Source organism: Chiloscyllium plagiosum, chromosome 44 (genome assembly GCF_004010195.1).
Source record: "Chiloscyllium plagiosum isolate BGI_BamShark_2017 chromosome 44, ASM401019v2, whole genome shotgun sequence".
NCBI classification, from domain to species: Eukaryota; Metazoa; Chordata; class Chondrichthyes; order Orectolobiformes; family Hemiscylliidae; genus Chiloscyllium; species Chiloscyllium plagiosum.
In genome coordinates this window covers 14,266,979-14,290,079 of record NC_057753.1, presented here as the reverse complement: position 1 = coordinate 14,290,079, position 23,101 = coordinate 14,266,979, and the positions used below count along the sequence as shown (strand labels likewise).

The 23,101-nt window shown below is 41.8% G+C and overlaps 1 protein-coding gene and 2 gene segments (V, D, J or C); all 3 read left to right on the top strand.

Moving 5' to 3' along the window:
• The first annotated feature begins 1,580 nt into the window (after nt 1–1,580).
• On the top strand, nt 1,581–5,441 carry LOC122543728 (T cell receptor alpha chain MC.7.G5-like). The gene is made up of 4 exons (XM_043682497.1): nt 1,581–1,626; nt 1,727–2,040; nt 2,968–2,992; nt 5,116–5,441. Exons 1-4 carry the CDS (start codon nt 1,581–1,583, stop codon nt 5,439–5,441), a joined length of 711 nt encoding a protein of 236 aa, XP_043538432.1.
• Nucleotides 5,442–16,301: 10,860 nt separating this feature from the next.
• Nucleotides 16,302–16,794, top strand: LOC122543727. The segment is given in 2 exon segments: nt 16,302–16,347; nt 16,448–16,794. Coding segments are annotated over 2 exon segments (393 nt in total).
• Nucleotides 16,795–21,627: 4,833 nt separating this feature from the next.
• On the top strand, nt 21,628–22,724 carry LOC122543726. The segment is given in 3 exon segments: nt 21,628–21,673; nt 21,775–22,198; nt 22,643–22,724. Coding segments are annotated over 3 exon segments (552 nt in total).
• The last annotated feature ends 377 nt before the right edge of the window (nt 22,725–23,101 follow it).

Sequence of the window (23,101 nt, the reverse complement as noted above, 5' to 3'; positions counted from 1 at the left end):
AGTTCTGGTCGCCTCACTTTAGGAAAGATGTGGAAGCTTTGGGGAGGGTGCAGAGGAGGTTTACCAGGATCTTGCCTGGAATGGAGAATAGATCATACGAGGATAGGTTGAGAGTGCTAGGCCTTTTCTCATTGGAACGGTGAAGGATAGGGGGTGACTAAATAGAAGTTTATGTGATGATCAGGGGAATAGATAGAGTAGACAGTCAGAGTCTTTTGCCCCGGGTGCAACAGAGTGTTACAGGGGGACATAAATTTTAGATGAAGGGTGGAAGGTACAGGGAAGATGTCAGGGGTAGGTTCTTTACCCAGAGAGTGGTGGGGGCATGGAATGCGCTGCCTGTGGGAGTGGCAGAGTCAGAAGCATTGGTGACCTTTAAGCGGCAATTGGATAGGTGCATGGATGGGTGCTTAAGCTAGGACGAATGTTTGGCACAACATCGTGGGCCGAAGGGCCTGTTCTGTGCTGTATTGTTCTATGTTCTGTCAGACATACAGAGTCATGCACAATAACACTTACCCTGGAATATGTATGTGGTCATATTTACAATCAATCACACACGTGAACACAAACACACAAATACATAACACACGCTCACAGAATATAGAAAGGTATATCCTCTATTGTCACGTTTACTCACATACCGATGTACAGGAGTACAATGAAAAGTTTTATAATGTTGCCTGCTGTGGCGCCATGATAGGTACAAGTAACTCGGTGCAAATCTTAGACACAAAAAGATGATTAAAACAGAAAGATATTTCCAGAAGTAAGACACAGTTAAAGATTCGTTTTTATAGCCATATAAACAGATTACATAGAGGCACTACATTGCAGTATGTGAGCGCTTGCGCTTCCACATGTGGACTGCCCACGTCCACCAGACGCCAGTCCAATAACCATCCCTGCTCCACACCAAGACTTTGTTTTGCTCCACACGGGCTCTCAGCTACTTTAAGGTAAGTTTTCTCTGGGAGTCGATTCCCCTAGCTAACTTCCACCCTGGACAGCTTCTCCACACTGGCCTCCACACCAGCACTGCTTCCCCTCGCTGGCTTTTCTCCCAGGAACTGCTTCCCCTCGCCAGCCTCTGCTCCAGCACTGCTTCCCCTCCCTGACCTCCACCTGGCACTACTTCCGATTGCAGACCTCAACTCTGGGACTAATTCCCATCACTTCGTCTATTTCAGGAAGGCTTCCATTCACTGGCTGCCACCACAGGACTGATTCCCATCCCTGGCATCCACCCCAGGACTGATTCCTATCACTGGCCTCCTTCCAGCACAGCTCTCTCACCGTTCCTCCATTTCCCTATGGGTAAGTCAAAGTCATTAGTTAGAAAGCAAAAGCAGGAAGGAAGAAAAATATTTTTAAAAAACCACGCTATTTTAAGAAGACTGTTGTAACCCAGATCAGGGTGTCAATTCACTTAGAATCAGCTTGCATGCTCACATGCTTATAACCTCACCACGCATGAAATGTAGTGAGTTGCGAACACTCAGAAGTACGACAGCTATGATCTGAGGGCGTGGTTTCAGAATGGGTCTCATAAAACATCCAGCCGCCTGATTACAAAGATAATGGGGCCACTCAGCTTCTGGATTGTTTGGTTTGCAGTTCTAACAGGCAAATATGGAGAAAATACATTTCGAATTACTTCACCACATGCTCTTTTGAATTGACACCAGCCTGACATTTTATAATTAAAATCTGCTTTCCTTTTCAGACCTGAGCCAAGCAGATTTTGTCACTCAGTCAATTTCTTCGGATCTTCGGCCAGAAGAAGGAACAGTGACTCTAAGCTGTACCTATGACACTCCACAGACTGGATATGTATTGAACTGGTACCGAGAACATGCAGACAGGGATCTCGAGTTTGTTGTGTCGAGAAGTACTTATGGAAATCAGGATAAAGCAGATTTTACAGAAGATCGCTTCTCTGTTGAGTTTCAGATCTCTGAAAAATACACAAGTTTGACTATCACTGGGCTACAGATGTCTGACGCTGCCGTCTACTACTGCGCGTTCAGAGACTACACAGTAATGAGTAACAGACTTAATCCTGTACAAAAACTGTCTTTACAAGATAGACGTGTTCGCTGTTCGATTTCATGGAGAATATGCACTGATGTTCTGCAACGGTGGAGGATCATCTTAAGGGCTGAGCGACCTTCTCGTATACTCCCTTCATATGTTAGTATAGTTTTAACAATCAATTTGAGTGTCAATTTCTGAACCGTATGAAGAATTTGATGGTAAAGAAGTAAGCTGATTTCTATTCTGTATCTCCTCTCCCGTGTATGTTCTAAGCCACCGCACCACTGGCTTCAGAGACAGGGCCACATTTGACAGAAGATGTTTCATCTCCTTTGTGGACATACCTCCAGGCTTGGAAGATTAACAATCTCACAGCTGTCGGCTGAGAATTCTGGTAAATAGTTTTAATTCAGAACTGCTTTCCCCGGGTTCAATTTAATGAAAAAATGTCTTCATATACTGATCCAAATGTCGAGTTGTGTGAGTCAAGAATCCTCAGTATTGTACAGGGCAATATTCAACATCATTTTGCGGAACAGTGTGTGACACGAATATATAAACATCGACAGAGAGGAAAGCAGAGGGACAGACTGACAATTGCATTGAACGAGGAATATGAAGACATCCAGCGAGATAAATAAGTGTACAGAAAGACGGAACGTCAAGTATTGGGTTGAGTACTCGTTTAGTAGATAGAAAGATAGATAGATCGATAGATCGATAGACAGATAGATAGATAGATAGATAGATAGATAGATAGATAGATAGATAGATAGATAGATAGATAGATAGATAGATAGATAGATAGATAGATAGATAGATGACGTTGAAGTATCAATGTTTGAAACTTAGAGCTCGTGTGTTATATATGTCACAGTGCTGCCCCTTTAAAAATGTTGTGTTGTCTTTGTTTGTATTTGCTTTCCCCAGTACGGTCATAAAGACACAGCTTCCGGTACGTTTAATTGTTTTAAATGGGTTTTAGGTCCATCTGTGGTTATAGTTCACAGATATTGTCTCAGCGAAAAGCGTTCAAGTCTTAAAAAAAAACACTTGCGCAACTCAAGTGTCGTGATCAGCCTCAGCTTTTCTGTCGTCTGGTTTGTTTTGCTTTTTGGGTCTGGCTGTTCAGAGCAAACCGACAGTTTTCAGGCTGCTCGTCAAAGAAACAACTGCATGGCAGAAGGTGCTACATCGGGAATCTCTCTGCGATCTCTCTCTCTCTCTCTCTCTCTCTTCTTAGACTTTGTGTCTGATTTTATCTTTTTTGCCAAGGGTTAGTTCTGGGAATTGTTGCAGGAATTTGGAACATAATAATTTAATTAGGACAATCTGTTTGGTTTTCGTGCAGTGTAAGTTATTCCATATTCTGTTCTCTTTTTTTGTGTGTTTCATGTGGTAATCTTGCAAATACATTCTATTTTGTTTAAAACTAAGGAGTTGGGACAACTGGATCACTCCTGGAATATCCACTCTACACCTGTTTAAAACAATGAGCAAAGTTAGGGTCTTGGCTACTTTCTTTAAATGTATTGTGGTCTCTGGCCTGGTCCATTTCAGATGTCAGGGGTGAAACACACACCACGAGAAAATCAAGATAACTACGAATCAAATTTCCACCCAATAGTTTCCCGGAGCTGCTGACGGAATTAAGTCTGAACGGAAAGCATGGTAACGATAATGAACAAAATCATACGTGAATGCTCCCATTCCAATCCCATGCTCAACCATCTGCTGGCACGTGACATGTAGATGGTGGTCTGTGAGACACACACGCACGCACTGACACACACACCAAAGCATGCACAGTCAAATTGACACATGCACAGAGGGAAACAGGATGCATAAATATTCATGTATCCGAAAAGTGAGACAATTGCACATTGCACATAAGTGCACATTGTTCTGCATTGTAATGTCTGTTTTAAAATTTACATCATTGTAATACCGTTGTAACTGTCAAGATAATTTGGATTCCTGTTTATTTGCAAAGTTTGCGTATATGCTACAAACTCTGAAGATGCTGATATAAAGCCGATGGATACAAGTGACGGCTGTTTGGATCCCAGAACCTTTCTGGACCATCACAAACTTGTGATGAGAATGGGCTCCAGCTGATTTGGCATTGCAAACTGTGCGATTCAGCTCGTCACCTTTCCATATTCTCTCCAAAGTGTTCATCAAATATTTTGATTGCTGCAACCTAACCAGCTCCCCTTTGAGAAAATAGCATTGAAGAGCACCAAGCAAAACATCAGAGAATTCATTCATATCACAGATTGTTGCTAATATCAAGTATCCCCATGATACACTTGATCACTTTATAAGCAGTGTTAACCTTTGGATAGACCTTGATTACAGAGCATTTGAGAAAAAAAAAACAACAACGGGATTGAACATTACCACCACTACTTTATGGAAGGAAAACCACACTCAAGAAATTGACTTGAGTTTTCTTTTATCAGGAAGTATATAGTAGAATAGGTAATGGAGAACGAGTGAATGTGGTATGGTTGAATTTTCTGACAGCTTTTGATAAATTCTGACCTCAGTTATTATTGGACGATCAGCAAATTCAAGGAACTATGGATATCATATTGGCACCAATCGAGAATTAGCTGACAGACAGGAAACGTGACAGACAATAACAGACAATTGACTAAATTCAGCAACGTCCACAATGTCTCCACTCAGCCAAAAAAAGGGATGGTAAGATCCCAGTCTATTTACTTCATTTCCTATTTGCAGACAACCAATAATTTGCATTCTCAAACACGCCCCCTCTTCTGCTAATTCTTTAACTATGACTGACGATCAAAGTTCATATAACCACCAAACCACTTTGTCAGTGAATGTTTGGAGGACAGACAGCCTAATTTAACACAGCTTGAGGAAGTATGCTGTCGTTGAGGTCTCTCCCTCTCTTCCTTGCTTTCTTCTCCAGTGCGTACATCAAAGTCATTATTTGTAAACCCAAATTTTAAAGTGGTTTTCAATATTTTTGTTCAGCCTTTTCAGAGTGGCAGTTACATGACCTGGGTTCATACCAGTTTAATGAATTCTGCTTTCCTTTAACAGGTGCCCAGTCAGAAGTGATATTGTCTCAGCCAGAGACAGAGACGGGAATCCCCGGACAGTCTCTGAAATTGACGTGTAAAACCAATGGCTTTGATCTCAGAAGCAACTACATGTACTGGTACCGACAAAGTCCCGGGAATGGCCTGCAGTTGTTAGTTTATTATTACAATAAAGATCTGAAGTATTTTAATCCAGAGTTTGAACAACGAGTTACTGCTTCCAAGGACCTCGCAAACAATATTTTCACGTTGGAAATCAGACCATTGAGGATTTCAGACAGCGCCACATATTACTCTGCAAGTAGCACAGTGAGACAGATCAAATAAAGACCTGTACAAAAAGTCACAAGAGAAAATGCAATATGTTCTGCCCTTCTCAATTCACCTATAATTGCATAATTCACAGCAGCTCGTAGAATCAGAGTATTACAAAAAAAACAGACTCAGACCATTACGCCCTGTTTATCTCCATCTATTGTTCCACGTTAATTCTCAATAGTGCCCTCTCAGTTAGTAGTCCTACAGACCGGACACATTTGCAGCTCTTATATATTTCTAGATTTATCTGGTCGCATCCTGAAACCTTTAATTATTTTCCTGTTCAGCTGGATATTTTTAAAATTCATTGACAATGTGAGGAGATCAGTGGCTGGGTCAGCATTTAATGTCCACCCCTAATTGCCAGGAGGCCATTAAGAATAAATCATAGTGCCATGAGTCTGGAGTCATATGTAGGACAGAACATGTAAGGACATTAGTTTCCTGAAGGACATTGATGAATCAGTTGGGATTTTCGGACAATCAACATTGGATTCATGGTCACCATCAGCCTGTTAATTCCAGATGTTTATTGATTTCAAATTCCATCATATGCCATGAATATTCATATCCACAATGTATTATCTCATTTTACTGCAATTGAAAAGCCTCAGGGACATAAAACAAAATTAGCTCATTAAGTCCATTGAGAAATTTCCAACACTCAATGAGATCATAGTTCTTTGGATCGAGTTTAACTCCACTTTCTTGAACTCTTTTCCCATATCCCTTGATTCACTTAGCTAGGATGAGTCTGTCTCTCTAAGCCCTCAATATACTCGATGACACAGCCTCTGTCGTTATTCTTTTCCACAGATTAATTTCCCAATGAGAGAAGTCTTAAATGTATGACTCCTTATTCTAAGATTACGCCCTCTGCTTCCAGGCTGTACCACAGAGAAAATCAAGTTTTTTTGTGAGATACAGCCAGGTTTTGGTAACATATTTCTATAGGAGTTGGGACATAAATGCAGGTCTCCTGATTCAAAGGTAGAGACATTATCATGTCTACACAAAAGCACTACATGTAGCTTTGTTAAAATGAATTTTTCTCATGGTGATAAACACAGCATATCTTTGTTTATAATCAAACCTCTGCAGATCTACAACTAAGAAGTAATATATTTTAGTTTTGTGACATTCGCAGTGTTCCTTTGGGAATCGCTCAATGCTTTAATGTCTAGAGTGGAGATGAATGCATGGTCTGTTAATTCTCAAGAATGAAATCAAGAAAGAAAAGCAACACTTTCCAGCAATTTGGAGGCCCACCTGAAATACAACTGACGTTGAGGAGAATCTCAATTGTCATCTTTATTAATGATCAGCCCCACTTCGCTGTTAGATCTGTCCAATGTGTGCCCGCAATGCGTGATTCATAATAAAATCACTCTGAACAAGCAGCAAACTTTAAAAAAAAACTGTGGACTGATTCGAGGCAACTGACATTGGAGATAGGTAAAATGCTGTTCTGAAAAAAAAAACACCTGAGCAAACGGAAACAAACTATAAAGAAATATTAAAATATCACCATTAAGTGTTGAACAGTCATCTGAACATGTGAGTTCAGAACCAAAAAGACAACACTGCCTCTTCGTGTTGTTTGGTGCTGCTGACAGGTTGAATGGCGTTCCGTGCTGTTGCTCTCCATCTGAGTAAATGTTCGCTGAGTTTGACCTCTTCATGCACAGTAGCAGAGATCCACCAGAAGAGGGCACTATTGTGAGTTCAACACACGGAAGATCAACAGGGAAAGAGAGTTTTAAAATTAATTCTTTCTTTACCATCCCTCCAGACAATTTATCTACCAACAGCGGACATATGTTTCTGAACTGACCTTAGATGAATATAACAGCACCCCAAGTGAACATTTCAAATCACTGAACATGATTCCAATCAGAGGCTGAGGTAGACAGAAGAAGACACAGCGGAACATGTAGACATACTGAAACACACACGTAAATACCTCAAAAAGCATTCAAACATAAACAGACTCACAGACACTTGCATTTACTTACTTACGTTGGGTTACACAGGCACAAACACAACAAGCACACACACACATACCCACACACGCCCACACATAGAAACACGGATTCAAACGCAGACAAAGACACAAATGAACACAAAGTGGGGCAGACAGAATTTAAGGCGTTTATGTAAAATCCCAGTCAGCTACAAAGTTCTGTCAGGAGCTCAAAATCACACTGACCGGAAACCAATCTAACCTCGAAACAAACTGTGACCTATTTCCAAAAACAGCACTCCGAGCACGCACAGTCTTAAAACAGAATCATGCGTGAAAACACCAGTTCAAATTCATGATGCAAATTATTTTCATGCCTCTTGTAAAATTTGCACTGCTGTGATGTCGGTAAAATCGTTGGCGTCATTTATATCGAAGTTTCTTTGCAAAACCTTTATAGTTACTGCGTCAGATGATGCTAATTTAAGGCCGGTAAGCTGTTCAGATCTCAGAATCTCTCTGGATCATCAGAAACTTCTGAAATAGAATGAATGATTCTGGATAAGACCAATGGAGCTCCTTTGCACTAGTGGTTCTGCACTGAGTGATGCAACTCATCGCAATCCCCTATTCTCTCCAAAGCACATCCAGAAATATTTTGATTTCTAGTAGCTATCCAACATCTCTTGGACTGAAGAGAATTGTCGCGGATCCATCACCCTATCAGGCAACGTATATGCTTTCACAATCAGCTGCTTTAAACGTAATTCCCATGATATGCCTGATCGTTTTGTAACCAGTGTGCATCTCTGGAAAGGGCAGAATAACAGAACATTTGGAAAGCATTAATGGGATTGAACATTAACTGCATTACATTATGGCAATCATCTCATGCTGAAGAAAAGTATTCGTAACTTTTCTTATTATTCAGAATGTAATGAGTGGAAATGATAATGAAGAACAAGTGAACGCATTTTATCTGAACTTTCAGCAAGCTTTTCAAAAAGTCCCATATAAAATATTATCGGGCAGCAGAAAACATCAAGGAGCTGTGGACATCAGATTGACACGGATCGAGATTTGGTTGTCAGACAGGAATCAGGAGTGGAAATAAATGAGTGTTTACGTGAGTGACAGGTGAGGGCTGCCAATTCACTCAATTCTCCAACATTTACAATGCTGACACACTCAACAGAAATTAAAAGAGCCCCGTGTGTAAAGAATCGACATGAGACGTTGATTGCAGACAACAAGTATATTGTGTCCTTCTTCTGCCAATTCGCATAAATGTCAAATGAGGATCAGAGTCCAATAATACACGAAATTGTTTTCTTAGTGAATGACTGGAGGGCAAACTTTATCATTTAACATAGACCCAGGAAGGAGGGAGTCTCTGAGATTTCTCCCTCTACTTGTTTTCTTCTCCGGGGCGTATGTCAAACTATTTTTTCATGAACTAAATTTTAAATTGATTTTCAATATGGCTGATAATCCCTTTCCCGAGAAACACCCGGTGTCAATTTGGCTTAATGAATGCAGTTTAATTTTAGTAGGTGCCCAGTCGAATGTGATGGTGACTCAGCCGGCGGTTGAGAGAGGAATTCCCTGGAAATAATCTGAGGCTGCCCTGTAAAACCAACAGTTCGATACGGGAAAATACAAGATGTTTTGGTAGACAGCCCTTTGGAATGGGCAATAATGTTGAGTTCAATACTACAATGAAGGCGATAAGGTTTTAATTCAGAGTTTGAACAGTGATATACTGCTTCCAAAGACCTAACAAACAACATCTTCCCTGCCGATGTCAGAACATGCAGCTTGTTAGACAGTGACATAGATCAGATTAAGACCTTTCTAAAAAGCCCCAAGATGAAATGCAGTATTTTCCGCTCTTTCCAAAGCACCAATACTGACAGCATTGACAGCAGTTCATAGAATCACATTGTTAAAAAGAGGCATAACAGACCATTTAGGCCTTCGACATCTCTACATGCTGTTGCAAACTACTGCTCAATGGTTCCCGCTCCATTGCTACTCCTACCGAATCGGCAGTTAACACTTTCTATATATCACTACATTTTTCTGGTTACATACTGAAAGCATTCCTTCCTTTTCCTGTCCAGTGGTAGGTTGATCATAAATCCTAGCTTTTCATTGCATTAATATTCAAACCTATTCCGTCATTTATCTGCAATATAAAAGCCTTTAGAAAATAATATATGGAAGCTGAAACGTGCTATGCATTCCACTGAGACTGTTCTACTGCACGATGAGGTCATGGATTATTGGGTCAACATTTCCTCCATTTTTACCATAACCCTTAATTCCATTACCGAATATAAATCTGTCCATCTCAGCCTTGAACAAACTTAACGACTCAGCTTCTTTGCCAAATAATCTCATAGAGTCAATTCTCTCAGTGAAAAGAAATTCCTCCGCATCTCTTAACGTGTGACCCATTAAACGTGTGACCCCTTTTTTAAAAGATTGACGGTCTATTTTTAGACAGTCCCACACGTTGAAACAACCTTAATGCACCACGGTGCAAAGTTTTCATAACACACTTCAGGAAGACTGACGTGAGCCTCCCAACTCAAAGTAGCGACACTACAATGATTCCATAAAAGCCACTTGTCCGTATATACTGAATAATTATCCTAATTCAGATCAACACAGAATTTACTTGGTCACAATCATTCGTCTATAGATATCCAGCCCTGGAACAACATAACCTTAGCTTGAGTTTCATTGCCAGTGTTCCACTGGGAAGGGTTCTGCACTTTAAAGTCCAGCGGTGGAGATGAATGATTGGTCTGTTAATTGTCACGAACTGATCAAGAATTAAGTACTACTTTCCATCAATGCGGAGGACAGGTGGAAGTATAGCCAACAACGAGGAGAATCTGAATTATTTTCTGTTTTCATGATAAACCTCATTGTTTTATAAGATCGATCCAGTGTTTGCACACGACCCCGGTTTCACAAGCTGACTCGGAGCAAATATACTCTCTTAATAGACTGTAGAATTGCTTCAGAAAATGACCTGTGAGAAGAGGTTGCTCCAAATTATATTCTTTTGAGCAAAGAGAAATAAAGGACAGAAGACACATTAAAAGACTGGCAGTGAATTTCTGAATGTTATCTTCACATGTGAGTAGAGTGCATCAAAGACTGCGCACTGCCCCGTCTATGAGGTGATTCTGCTGACAGTTTTAACAGTGCACCTGCCCTGCCTCTGACTGAATCCCTAATAAATTTGATCTTCCTGTTGTGCAGTAGACGGTGTTCCCAGCAGAGGTTGGCATTGTGTCACGTGCAACGCACGGTGGAAATAAGGGGAAGGAGATGAGATTTCAAAATTAATTCTTTCAGCATCATCCACTGGACAATTCATTTCCCAAAACAATGGCCACCGACGTCCGAACGGACGTTAGATTCATTTAAGAAAACTCAAGATGAACGTTTCAAATTTGTGGGCGGCACGGTGGCACAGTGGTTAGCACTGCTGCTTCACTGCTGCGCCAGAGACCCAGGTTCATTTCCCGCCTCAGGCAACTCTCTGTGTGGAGTTTGCACATTCTCCCCGTGTCTGCGTGGGTTTCCTCCGGGTTCTCCGGTTTCCTCCCACAATTCCAAAAATGTGCAGGTTAGGTGAATTGGCCATGCTACATTGCCCGTAGTGTTAGGTGACGGGGTCTGGATGGGTGGCATTTCGGCTGGTCGGTGTGGACTTGTTGGGCCAAAGGGCCTGTTTCCACACTGTGAGTAATCTAATCTAATCTAAATCATTTAGAAATGATTCCTTTCAGACACTGAGGCGGACAGAATAAAAAACGACAGAACATGCATGCACACAGAAACAGACACACAAATAATTGTCCACTTTGGTCCTTGACGGGCCCTGTTACCTCTCTAGTTATTCTCTTTCCCCCAATATACTTAAATTACCTCTTTTGATTCACCCTAACCTTCTCATCCAAGGCTATCTCGTTTGCCTTTTCGCCATTCTGATTTTGCTCTTCAGTAAACTCCTGTATTCCCTGTATACCTGCAGGGATTCCCTTGATCCCAGCTGCCTGAAGCTGAGCCATGACTCCCTTTTTTTCTGGTCAAAGCCTCAATATCACTGGTCATCCAAGGTACCCTATTCCTGCCAAACTTGCCCTTCACCCTCACGGGAACATGTAGAACTTAAAATCTGGCTATCTCACTTTTAAAGACCTCCCACTCGCTGGAGGTCACTTTGTCTGTAGGCAAGCTACTTCAAACAAACTTTGCAAAATTCACATTACCCCAGGTTCATAACTTGAACCTGTGGACCAGTGTTGTGCCACTGAGTAACTGTTTTTAAATTAATAGAACTCTGGTCACTGGTCCAAAGGTACATCCCCACTGTCACCTCTGTCACCTGTCCGACCTATTTCCCAAGAGTTCTCGAAATTTATGGCATGCAGGCAAGAATGCTAGAACAGTTCTTAACCACCATGTGCGCCTGTGATTAGCTACCTGCGTGTCAGGTAAATATAGAGGAGAGGGAAATGGAATAGACAGACAGTGCAGAGACCTCCTGTTGCCGTCGACATCGGCAATGTGTATACCGTTTGGGATCCTGTTGGGAGCCTTAGCGGCCAGACATCTCGCATTGAGCCTAGCTGTCTGGCTCAGAAGCGAAGAGGGCAGAATGGGAGAGCGATTGCGATCGGAGATTCAATGGTGAGACGAGCAGACAGGAGATTCTGTGTTCATGAATGAGACTCCCAGATGTTATGTCCCTTCAGGGTTCCAGGGTGAGGGATGTCTCGGATCGAGTCTTCATGATATTTAAGGTGGAGAGAGAGCACTCAGAAGTCATGGTACACATCGTTACCAGTGACAAAGCTAGGAAAACGGATGATGACCTGAAAAGTGAATGTAGGGAGTTAGGGTGGAGGCTAAACAGCAGGTCAAGCTGAACAGTAATCTCAGAGTTGGCATTCCTGACGCTAGGAACAGACAGTATGGACAGATGAACGCGTGCCTGCAGGACTGGTGCAGGAGGGAGGGCTTTAGGTATGTGCATCATTGGGATACTTTCTGGCGAGCTTGGGACTTGTATAAGAAGGATGGGTTGCACCTGAACTGGAGAGGCACCAATATCCAGGGCGGTATGTTTGCGGGAGTTGTTCGGGAGGGTTCCAATTCGTTTGCCAGCTGTTTGTGAAAGGAAGCAACGGACCTGAGGATGAAGTAACTAGTGAACAGACAGATACAACGTGCAGCGAGTCTGTGAGAAGTGACAGAGTGATGGACTGTTGACAGGGCAAAGCTTCAGAGAGTGTGATGGGTTGAATTATGTCTATTTTAACGCAAATCACATCAGGAATAAGAGTGATGAACTTAGAGCATGGATCAGTACTTGGAACTATGATGTTGTGGCCACTACGGAGACTTGGATATCATAGTGGCAGTAATGGTTGTTTGATTTTCCATGATTAGACGTTTCAAAAGGAATATTCGGTGTTGGGGCGGGGGTGAGGTAACAGAGATGGCGGAGTAGCATTCTTAAAAAAAGATAGTATCAGAGATGCAGAAAGGGAGGTCATCGAGGATTGTTTATCTATAGAGTCAGAATGGAAGGAAGTCAGAAACAGGAAAGGAACAGTCACTTCATTGGGAGTTTTCTACAGATCCCACAATCGCAACCGAGAAACAGAGAAGGTGATTGGGAGATAGAGTTTGGAAAGATGCAGAAGTAACAAGCTCGTTGTCATGGGTGACTTTAACTTCCCTAATATTGATTGGAACCTCTGAGTTCAAATAGATTGGATGGAACAGGTTTTTGTCAGGTGTGTCCAGGAAGGGGCCCTGACTCAATATGTCGATAGGCCGACTAGATGGGGGGCGTATTGGATTTGGTGCTTGGTAATGAACCAGGCCAGGTGCCAGATATCTCATTGGGAGACCATTTCGGTGAAAGTGGTCACAACTCACTGACCTTCACTACAGACATGGCAGAGGTAGGACCAAATGGTATGGGAAAGTATTTAAATAGGGGAGGGGGAATTACAATGCTGTTTTCAGGAACTGAGGCGCCCGAATTGTGAACAGATGTTCTCAGGAAAATGCACGACAGAAGAGGAGGTTATTCAGGGAGCACTTGCTGCAAGTGCTGGGCACCTTTGTCGCACTTCGGCAAGGAAGGGATGATAAAGTGAAGTGACCTTGGGTGACAAGGGATGTAGAACATCTAGTAAAGAGGAAGAAGCAAGCTTACTTAAGTTTGAGAGAGCTGGTCTCTTAGACGAACCTTAATTTAGGCACCTACATCATGTATTGTTACCGACATCGCTCCAGACACAGACTGCACTGGTTAGTTTAGTACGTGAATGAAAACAACCAAAATTTGAATCCCGGAATTCTACAACGAGTTAGTGCATCTAAAGCCTTTTCAAACAGCATCTTTACTTTGTTTTTTAAGACATTGGCAATGTCAGGCAGCGCAACACATTATTATGCACGGTGATACTGTGAAACAGATGAGCTCTTGTCGTGTACAAAGACCCACAAGAGAAAATGTCAAAATTTCCGTGATTCTCCAGCAGCAATGCAGCTATCATTGACTGCATCTCATAGAATCAGATCATTACAAAGAGGACAAGGAATCCGTTCTCTCCTCGAAAACTCTGACTGCATTTTCAAAATGAAACTCAACCAATCATTGTATAGTTCAACCTCCACAGTGTTAGCAACTTTAACCCCTGTGTACCTTTAGATTTTGTTGTTACATTCTGCTTTATTTTCCACTTTATGAATAACCTTGTTGTTTAATCCACATTTTAGTAAGGCGCTGCACAAAGATTCATATTCACAAGCCTATTATATAATTCAACTATAATCACATGGTTTTGAGAATTTACGACATAAAAGAAGGACGGTGTTCAGTTTGGCAATCCAAAAGCGTTCAACCTCTCAAAGAGACCAGGGATGATCTGATAATTCCTCATTTAATTTTCATACCTTTCCCCGTCATCTTTGATTGTAGACAGAGCAAAAATCAATCATGAATGTATTTATCAACCTAGAATGTGTGGTAAACCATTGCACAGACTCATTTCCAACTGAGAGAAGACATTTGTCCTCATCGTTGTTTTAAGTGTGTGATATCTTATGCTGAAATCACAACCTCTGCTCTCAGAATTTACCAAACACCCGTTCTCTATCTACCACTTCAAGTTTTCACGACACGTCTCTGCAACATATGCAACGTGAACACGCAATCTCCTGAATCAAAGTGAGGTACAATGGTGGAATGCCAGAAGAACGTTAAACTCAGCAAGAATTAGTCTTCTGATGAAAAACATAAAGAATGTTTAATCGTCGTTATTTTTCTCCAGTCATACGTTCATGGTTTTCTGTTGTGAACAGTTTCACACTTTAGAATGGCGATGAATGCCATTCATCTTAAAAAGAAAACATGGTCTGCAAGTCTGGGAATTTGTCTTGAGAGGTGGCAAAATGACTGCTCAGAATGACAGAGCCAAGAGAAGCAAAGAATAAAAGCGCATTAAAACATGACCACTGAATTTATGAACGTCAGCAGCATGTAGGAGCTGAGAGCAGCTAAGATTATACACTGCCTTTGTGTGTGATTTGAAGCTGACAACAGGTTGAATGTTGTTGTTTGCTGCTGGCATTCCTCTGATCGAATCCCTGATGAGGTTGATTGTCCTCCTGTTCAATAGCGGAAGTCCTCCAGCAGAGGGTAAAATTGTATCACGTTAATGACAAAGAAGAGAAACTGCGAAACAGACCGTTAGACTTGTGCAATTTATTAATTTCTATCTCCCAGTGAAGTTGACAGCTTATTCTGAGCTTTAGTAGATACGTTTCATATGAACCTTACAAATTTTTTGAACATGTTTCCAAATCAGACACTGAGACAGTTGCAACAACGCACAGCAGCGTATGTATATATACAACGTACATAAAACCGTTAGAAAATATATGCCCAATTAAAAATCCATAAAAACACATAAGCACATGCACATAAACACTTACACACTAGAACGTACAGGACATCATGCACACACATATACACACAGAAATACAAAAACACTCAAGCACACAGACTTAAAATCTCAAAAGTACAGGTACACAGAAACACATGGACACACGAAACAATCACACATAAACAATTAGAAAGTCACAGATAGGGTGCTAGTACCTAAGGCAACTAGCTACTATGGATTTTTCAGATGCATGGTGGGTCTTTGTGAGGCCTCTGGTTTCACTGCCACGGAGAGATACCCTTGGAGGAGAGGAAGCAGAGTCCAGTCAAATGTGCTCAGAAGAATACAGAGAGAACGATAATAGTGAGCCTGTGTGCACAGCAATAGCAACAGATTGGGACAATAAAATGGAAACTGTTAAAAGTCCTATCAGCGATACCGACCGATAAAATTATGATGGAATTCATGATGCAGAAGGTGGGAGTTCGTTGTCTGTTATTTGAGAGGGGAAAGTTTGTGCTGCGTCAAGGCTGAGGATTTGGATGGACTTTTTGGGGGCGACGTGGGCAATTACTGGGCAAACATTAACTGGTTATTAAGAAAAATCAGTATTAAATTGGGAAATGGCACAAAAAAGTAGTTAGCAAAGCTGATGTGAATATCGGGATTTTTTTCATCAGGGATTGAAACCAATTTATCAGATGCTCTTGAGTCGACATTAAGCGAAGTGACTGTGCACCTGCTCAGGGTGTGTCAATTCACTTAAATTATTTTCCCCTCCTCCTGTTCTGACAACATCACCAAGAACACAAGGTAGTGAGGTGGGAGTCAAGGAAGAGACGACAGCAGTTTACAGTGGGCGGGGTTTTAAAACATTGCCTTGAAATATACAATTTCACGATACACAGAACGGCAACAATGTGGATACTCAGCCTTTGGATTGCATGGGGAGCAATTCTAGCAGGTAAATGTGGAGGAAATATATTTTTCATTTCTTTATCAAATCACTTTTTAAACTGACACCAGTCTGACATTCTAAAACTGACATCTGTTTTCCCTTTCAGATCTAACTGATGGAGATTCCGTCACTCAGCCAGTATCCTCTGATGTTCAGACAGAAGGAGAAAAAGTGGCTCTCAACTGTAGCTATGATACTACAAGGAGTATGTATTTATTAGCCTGGTACCGTCAGCACCCAGACACAGAGCCCGTATCCATTCTGGGAAAAGATACTGATGATGAGGAGGATAATGCAGATTTTGCTAAAGATCGCTTCTCAACCGAACTTCAGACCTCAAAGAAATTCACCAGTCTCACTATCACTGGGCTAAGGTTGTCTGATACAGCCATATATTATTGCGCTTTCAGTGACGACACAGTGATACATAATAGTCTCACTCCTGTACAATAACTGCTTTTCGATCGTAGTTCGACTGTCTGTTGGAATTTATCTGAACTCCAGAGCTGCTGCCATGTGCTGTCAGGAGCATGAGCTCTCACTGAGAGGAAACCAAACTTACATCGAAACAAACTGTCACCAAACTCCTTCCCGGAACTGCTGAGCGAATCAGCAGCAGAGTCCGAGCATTCACACAGACACAGAACTGAATTATCTATGAACAGTCCCATTCTAATTCCTACTCTCAACTATCTAATGTCGCGTGAACTGTCATCACTGAATTAAGAGACAACTCTCTTTCTCTAGGGTTCACATCGTCATATTTCAAACTGACCCCAGTCTGAAATTTTCCAATTTAACTATATTCTCTATTTCAGATCTGGGTCATGGAGATTCTGTCTCTCAGTCGTGAGCCACAGATCCACATGAGGCGAAGCCACGACTATGAGCTGTACCTATGATAATTTACGGAGCAGCTATGCATTGTACTGTTACGCAGACACAGAGATCGAATAAACACTGAGCAATAATTCTGATGGAGATGAATATAAAGAAGATTTTAATAAAAGTTACTGCTCTGCCGTCCTCCCACCATCGAATTTATGAATGTAGATATCTGGAAAAATAGTAGTCCTCTATCGGGATTGATTCTACACTTTAGAGTTCAGGGTATGGCCATAAATATCTGGCTTTTTAATTGTTAATAACGATGTGGACAAGATGTTTCCTCTGGTAGGAGATATTAGGACCCGAGCGGACAGCCTTACATTGAAGGGACAATTCTTTAGAACAGGTGTAAGGAGGAAACTCTCCAGCCAGAAGGTGGTTATTTTGTGGAAGTCCTTACTGCAGGGGATGTGGAGGCCAAATCATTGAGTGTATTTAAAACAGAGATTCTGATTGGTAAGCGAATAAAGGGCTTACAGGGAGAAGACAGGAGAATGGTTTTGAGAATCATATCACACATGATCGAATGATACAGCAGAGTCGATAGTACTGAACAGCCATTTCTACTCCTGTATCTTATGGCCTTATGCTTTTATAACAAAGTGGGATTGGAAATCTGGAACACTGACAGTAGTGATGCTGAATGACTGTGAGAATGATAGGTAGATGAGTAAATAGAAACGAACGAGTAAAGAAATATAAATTAAGATGCACTCCAGAAATTTATGAATTTCACTTTGAAACCCATAACTGAGATATGGACAGAAGTCGATGCTCTCGGGGTTAAACGGATTGTTACTTGCCAGGAGGTCACCGTGATTATTACCATGTAGTGTGATTTATTGCTACCATGTTTAGAAGCAGACGGGACGAGTTACCACAGTGCTGCTTGTGGACATTGTCCTTTGCAAACTCTCTGGCTCGCTGTGCAATGAATACTTGTAAAAGTTATCCCTGGGCTTGTAATCAACAGGGCTACTTCATGATGACTCGCGAGGAATTTCTTGTGGTTTCTTGAATCTGTTATACAATGCAGCCAAATGAACAGATTCCCACTACACCAGCAACCTTTGTGCTCTACATTTTGAACTGACCTTACTGAGACAGGAGTAGCCACAGAATGCAAATTTTACAGTCATCGTTCACAGTATAACAGTTTCCGGATTCACATCACTCACATCCTGTTGTGGTTCTGTTCCCGCCGAGCTGAGAATTTGTGTTGCAGACGTTTCGTCCCCTGTCTAGGTGACATCCTCAGTGCTTGGGAGCCTCCTGTGAAGTGCTTCTGTGATGTTTCCTCCGGCATTTATAGTGATCTAACACAGGAAGCGCTTCACAGGATGCTCCCAAGCACTGAGGATGTCACCTAGACAGGGGACAAAACGTCTGCAACACAAATTCCCAGCTCTGCGAACAGAACCACAACAACGAGCACCGGAGCTACAAATCTTCTCCCAAACTTTGAACTCACATCCTGTCAGCGAATATTTCAGAACATTTTGCAGCGAGTGAGTTTACTCGGAATGAAGTCAGTGTTGTGATGGAATAAATAAGGGCAAGAGCCACCCTCAAAAACACACACACTACTGGCAATGAGAGAGTGACAAGAGCTATTACAACCCGACTATTAAGACAAATAGTTTGTTCTGTGATGTGTATTCAGTGAGGCAGAGAGATGCCCTTAGGGGAAAATAGACGAAGGCGAGATTGAATCCAGTGAATGATGCTGAAAGCAAGCAACAGACTGAAATTGATACAAAAGTCGAGTATAAGACGCAGGAGAAAATAAAAATAGGTCAACGGTTCCATCAAGACAAATACGTCATTCAATCGGATCATGGCTTTTCTGATCATCCTCATATCCAGTTTCTTCGGCCTTTCCTCTGTGCAGTCGTTGATCCCTTCCGGATGAAGGATCTTTCTATTTCTGCCTTCAATAGGTTTAATGACTCAACCTCGACAGGCATCTGCAACAACGAATCCATGTGGGTTACGACCCTCTGATAGGAGAAATACTTCCTCATCGCTGAACAACTGAATGATAATTGCTCTGAATTATATACCCTCTTGTTCTATACACTCCGATATGAGGAAACAATTTCTCCATATTTCCTTGTCAGTTCACCTATAAATCTTTCATGTTTCAATAAGATCTCTCACCCACTTTCTTGCTCTCTTACCTAGTGTGTAGCTTCAATTATTTCTTTTCCCAAATTAACGAGATTTTCATTTTCTCGGTTAATTCCATCCCTGGTCTGGTTACACAAGCTGACATCACGCCAGTTTAATGAAATCTGTGTAAGCTTAACAGGCATCCATAGGGAAGTGATATTGTCACAGCCAGAGGCAGAGCCGGGTATCCCCAGATAGACTGTGCTATTGACCTGAAAAACAAGTGGGTTTTCTGAGCTACATGATGTATCAGTAATGACAATGTCCTGGGAAGCGTCTGCAATGGCTGGTTTATACTGAACTGCCCCGTGGTAGATTAAGGATGGGTGACAAATAGTGGCCTAGACAGCGAACCACACGTCTCGTTAATGAAACAATATAAAGTATATCATCCTTCAATCGTAGTTGCTGGATAACACCCTGCATCAGATAAAACTGTTTTGGGAATCCTGATATCCAAAGGACTAAAATGCTTCAAAAAGGAAATGCACCAAAATCTTCTTCAAAGTCATTAGGAATGGACAATAGCAATCACTGGCGTAGCCATAGATTCTCACATCACATTAACAAATTAAACTGGAAATCTGCTTAAGGCGTATACGCCAATCGGTCATTATCCCATTAGACACTACTCGAGTCTTAGGCTGGACGCTATATTTTTCTACACTTAAATGTTACGGAAGAGAATTACACCTTCAAATATTAATTATAATTGAAAGAGACGCAGAGCGGTGGGAAGATCCCAGAATGACCGTCTCATCATGTCCTCCATCTGTGGCGGGAATGAGACCACAAAGAATGACAGAATTACTATAGCGCATTGGAAGACGTTTGGCCCATTGAGACTCCACCAGTTATATTACCTAATGTTAAAGTTCTGTATTTTTTTCCCATGACCCTGTATGGCATTCCTATCGAAATAATAATCCAATACCCTCTTGATTGTCCCAATTGAACTTGCTTCCAACAGGTTTTCAATCACTGTGTTCCAGACCAAAACAAAGGATTCATTCTACCCAAAAGTTTCCATTCTGGACCTGATGATTCCTTCCGATCTGAAGGGGTGATATCACATGGACCACAACCTCAAGCTGTTAACTCTCCCTCAGAAGAATTTCCTGCAGCTGGTCTTTGACGTTACTGACCTTGACATCAACGAGGAAACATAACTCATTGGGCTCAAGTGGTCATTCTCACGGCTACATAAGCATTGTATATTCTCACCTCCTTTCCAGTGGAGACAGGCATTGTGCCACAAGCATGGCTGTGGTGTACTTCTCTGATAAATAATCACCCTGAACAGTATCAAAACAGGAAGCCAATTATTTAACTGGATATCACGAGAATATTCCACTATTTGAATAGCTTATGTGGATTAACTGGCGGTTACGCATTCCCCTTTCAACCTCCATCTTGTGACTCTCTGTTGTGATACTACATGGTCAACGGAGGTTGATGGCACCCACTGCTCTAAGATCCGAACACTGAATCAATGTGGAAAGTCACTGTTGGCGTCGGGACTCGAGACAGCTCATGTGCCATGAATCAGCATCCTGGTCTGCAGGACATTCTGTTATCAATGAGTCAGATAGGTGCCAGCAGAAAGAGAGGACGGAAGATTAGACTGAGTACACTGAAGTCTACTGAAGGCTACTGAGTGGAGGTTACAGAGGACCACAGCTAGTTTTCAGAGTGGGTACAAGGGAACAGCAATAGATGATCAGAATGAAAGTGAAACTTTAAGGAGTGATATTGATTTTTCTGACGGACAAGTTTGAGACAGAGTTCACTGATGCGATTTGAGGCCTGTAATTTGCTTAGGACGATTTATGGTTCCACATGCATTTTTGGATGCGCTAACATTCAACGGGAGCACACACAGTAGTAATGAAAGTGCACATATTAACTGGGTAACTGCAGCAAATTTGCGGAGCAGGGCAGGGAAAGAAAGAGTCTTGACATAATGTGGGAGTGTGTTCATCATGGCTCGAACTCGATGTATCAGAATTCTCGTGGATCTGTTTTAAGGAGAGTGAGTGTACCTCACCTTGGGGTATGTGAATCCACTGAAAATCTGATGACGTCTTTCGCTCTTACAGCATCACTGCTGACAGAGGGCAATGTGCTGACAGCATCTGGAGACACCACAACAGTTTGCTGAGGGCGGGGATTTCGAACGGGTCTTTTCAAATATTTAACTGTCCAGTTCCACAGAGGGCAGTGACAATGCTGATACTCAGCATCTGTTTTGTTTGGGGAGCATTTCTATTAGGTAAGTATGGATGAAATGCATTTCACATTTCTTTATCAATTGACTACTTAAACTGACGCCAACGTAACATTTTGAATTTAATATCTTTTTTTCATTTTCAGACCTGAGCCATGGAGATTCTGTCGCTCAGTCACTAACGTCTGATGTTCTAACAGAAGGAAACTTGATGACTCTACGCTGTTCCTACGATACTGCATCGAACTATTACTGGTTATACTGGTACAGACAGCACCCAGATACGCAGCCCGAGTTTATAATGCTGAAGTATTCTGGAGGTAGCGAGAGTAAAGCACAATTTGCCTTACATCGTTTCTCGATGGAACTCGAGAAGGACAACAAACTCACTAGTTTAACTGTCTCAGGACTGCAGCTGACCGACGGTGCCATGTATTATTGCGCTTTCAAACTCACAGCGGTTGAATGTTTTCCAAACATCGTACAAAAACCTTTGGTGGAAGCCAATGCCTGTTCCTCTTTGTGCACAATCGCAAGCAGATATAACCGCAAAGAGAAACACAAAATCAGGTGTTCAGCCAGAAAGCAAGCAAGGAAACCAATTAATCTCAGTTCAAACTGTCACATATTGTTTCCATAAGCATCTCAGCAAATAGGAGACACGGTGGCTCAGTGGTTAGAATTGTTGCCTCACAGCTCCAGGGACCAAGATTTGATTCCATTCTTGGGCGATTTTCTGTGTGTACTTTGAAAATTCTCCCCGCGTCTGTTTGAGTTTGGTCCAGTTTACTTCCATTGTCCAAAGATGCGCAGCTTAGGTGACTGGCCATGTCAATTATCCCATCGCATACAGAGATGTGCAGGCTAGGTGGATCAGCGATTGGAAATGAAGGTTTGCAAAGGATAGGTGGCGTGAGTCTGGGTAGAGTGCTCTTCAGAGAGTCGGTGTGGACTCAATGGAACAAATGGCCTGCTACCACATAATTGACATTCTGTTTGTTTTAAAAAGTATAGACTTCTTTCCCTTCGCAATAGAGGAAAGCATTCCTTTCACCCTTCGTACTACCCACTAAACTTGAATTCTAACTTTTCGTGATGCATGAATTTGGACACTTGTTATTTTCTCATTATACTGCCGAAGATATAGTGGCTGATTTTTCATAGAAATACAAATATATTATATTCCTTTATTCACACTGCTTGGTATCTCCTCGAGGAATCGCACTAAAGATGACAGTCAACATCTATCCTTCATGGAGCTATGCTGAACCTTATATGAAAGAAAGGAAATGTCACCACAATCATAGAGGACTGCTTTCTTGTCAGAGAAGGGGAGGACTGGTTGTGGTTTAAACTGAGGGTCACCACGCTTCACAGAATTAGTGAAGGTGAGATTTTCATTGTAGCCTCGTGCAGGGGTTACATCAGCTGCATGTCAAACCATCTCTCCAGTCACCGGAGCTAACCAAACGC

Coding starts and splice junctions, on each gene's coding strand:
- LOC122543728 (XM_043682497.1), top strand. CDS start 1,581: ATGGGGCCACTCAGCTTCTGGATTGTTTGGTTTGCAGTTCTAACAG. Junction 1,627..1,726: donor TTGGTTTGCAGTTCTAACAG/GCAAATATGGAG, acceptor TTTCCTTTTCAG/ACCTGAGCCAAGCAGATTTT. Junction 2,993..5,115: donor TCATAAAGACACAGCTTCCG/GTACGTTTAATT, acceptor TTCCTTTAACAG/GTGCCCAGTCAGAAGTGATA.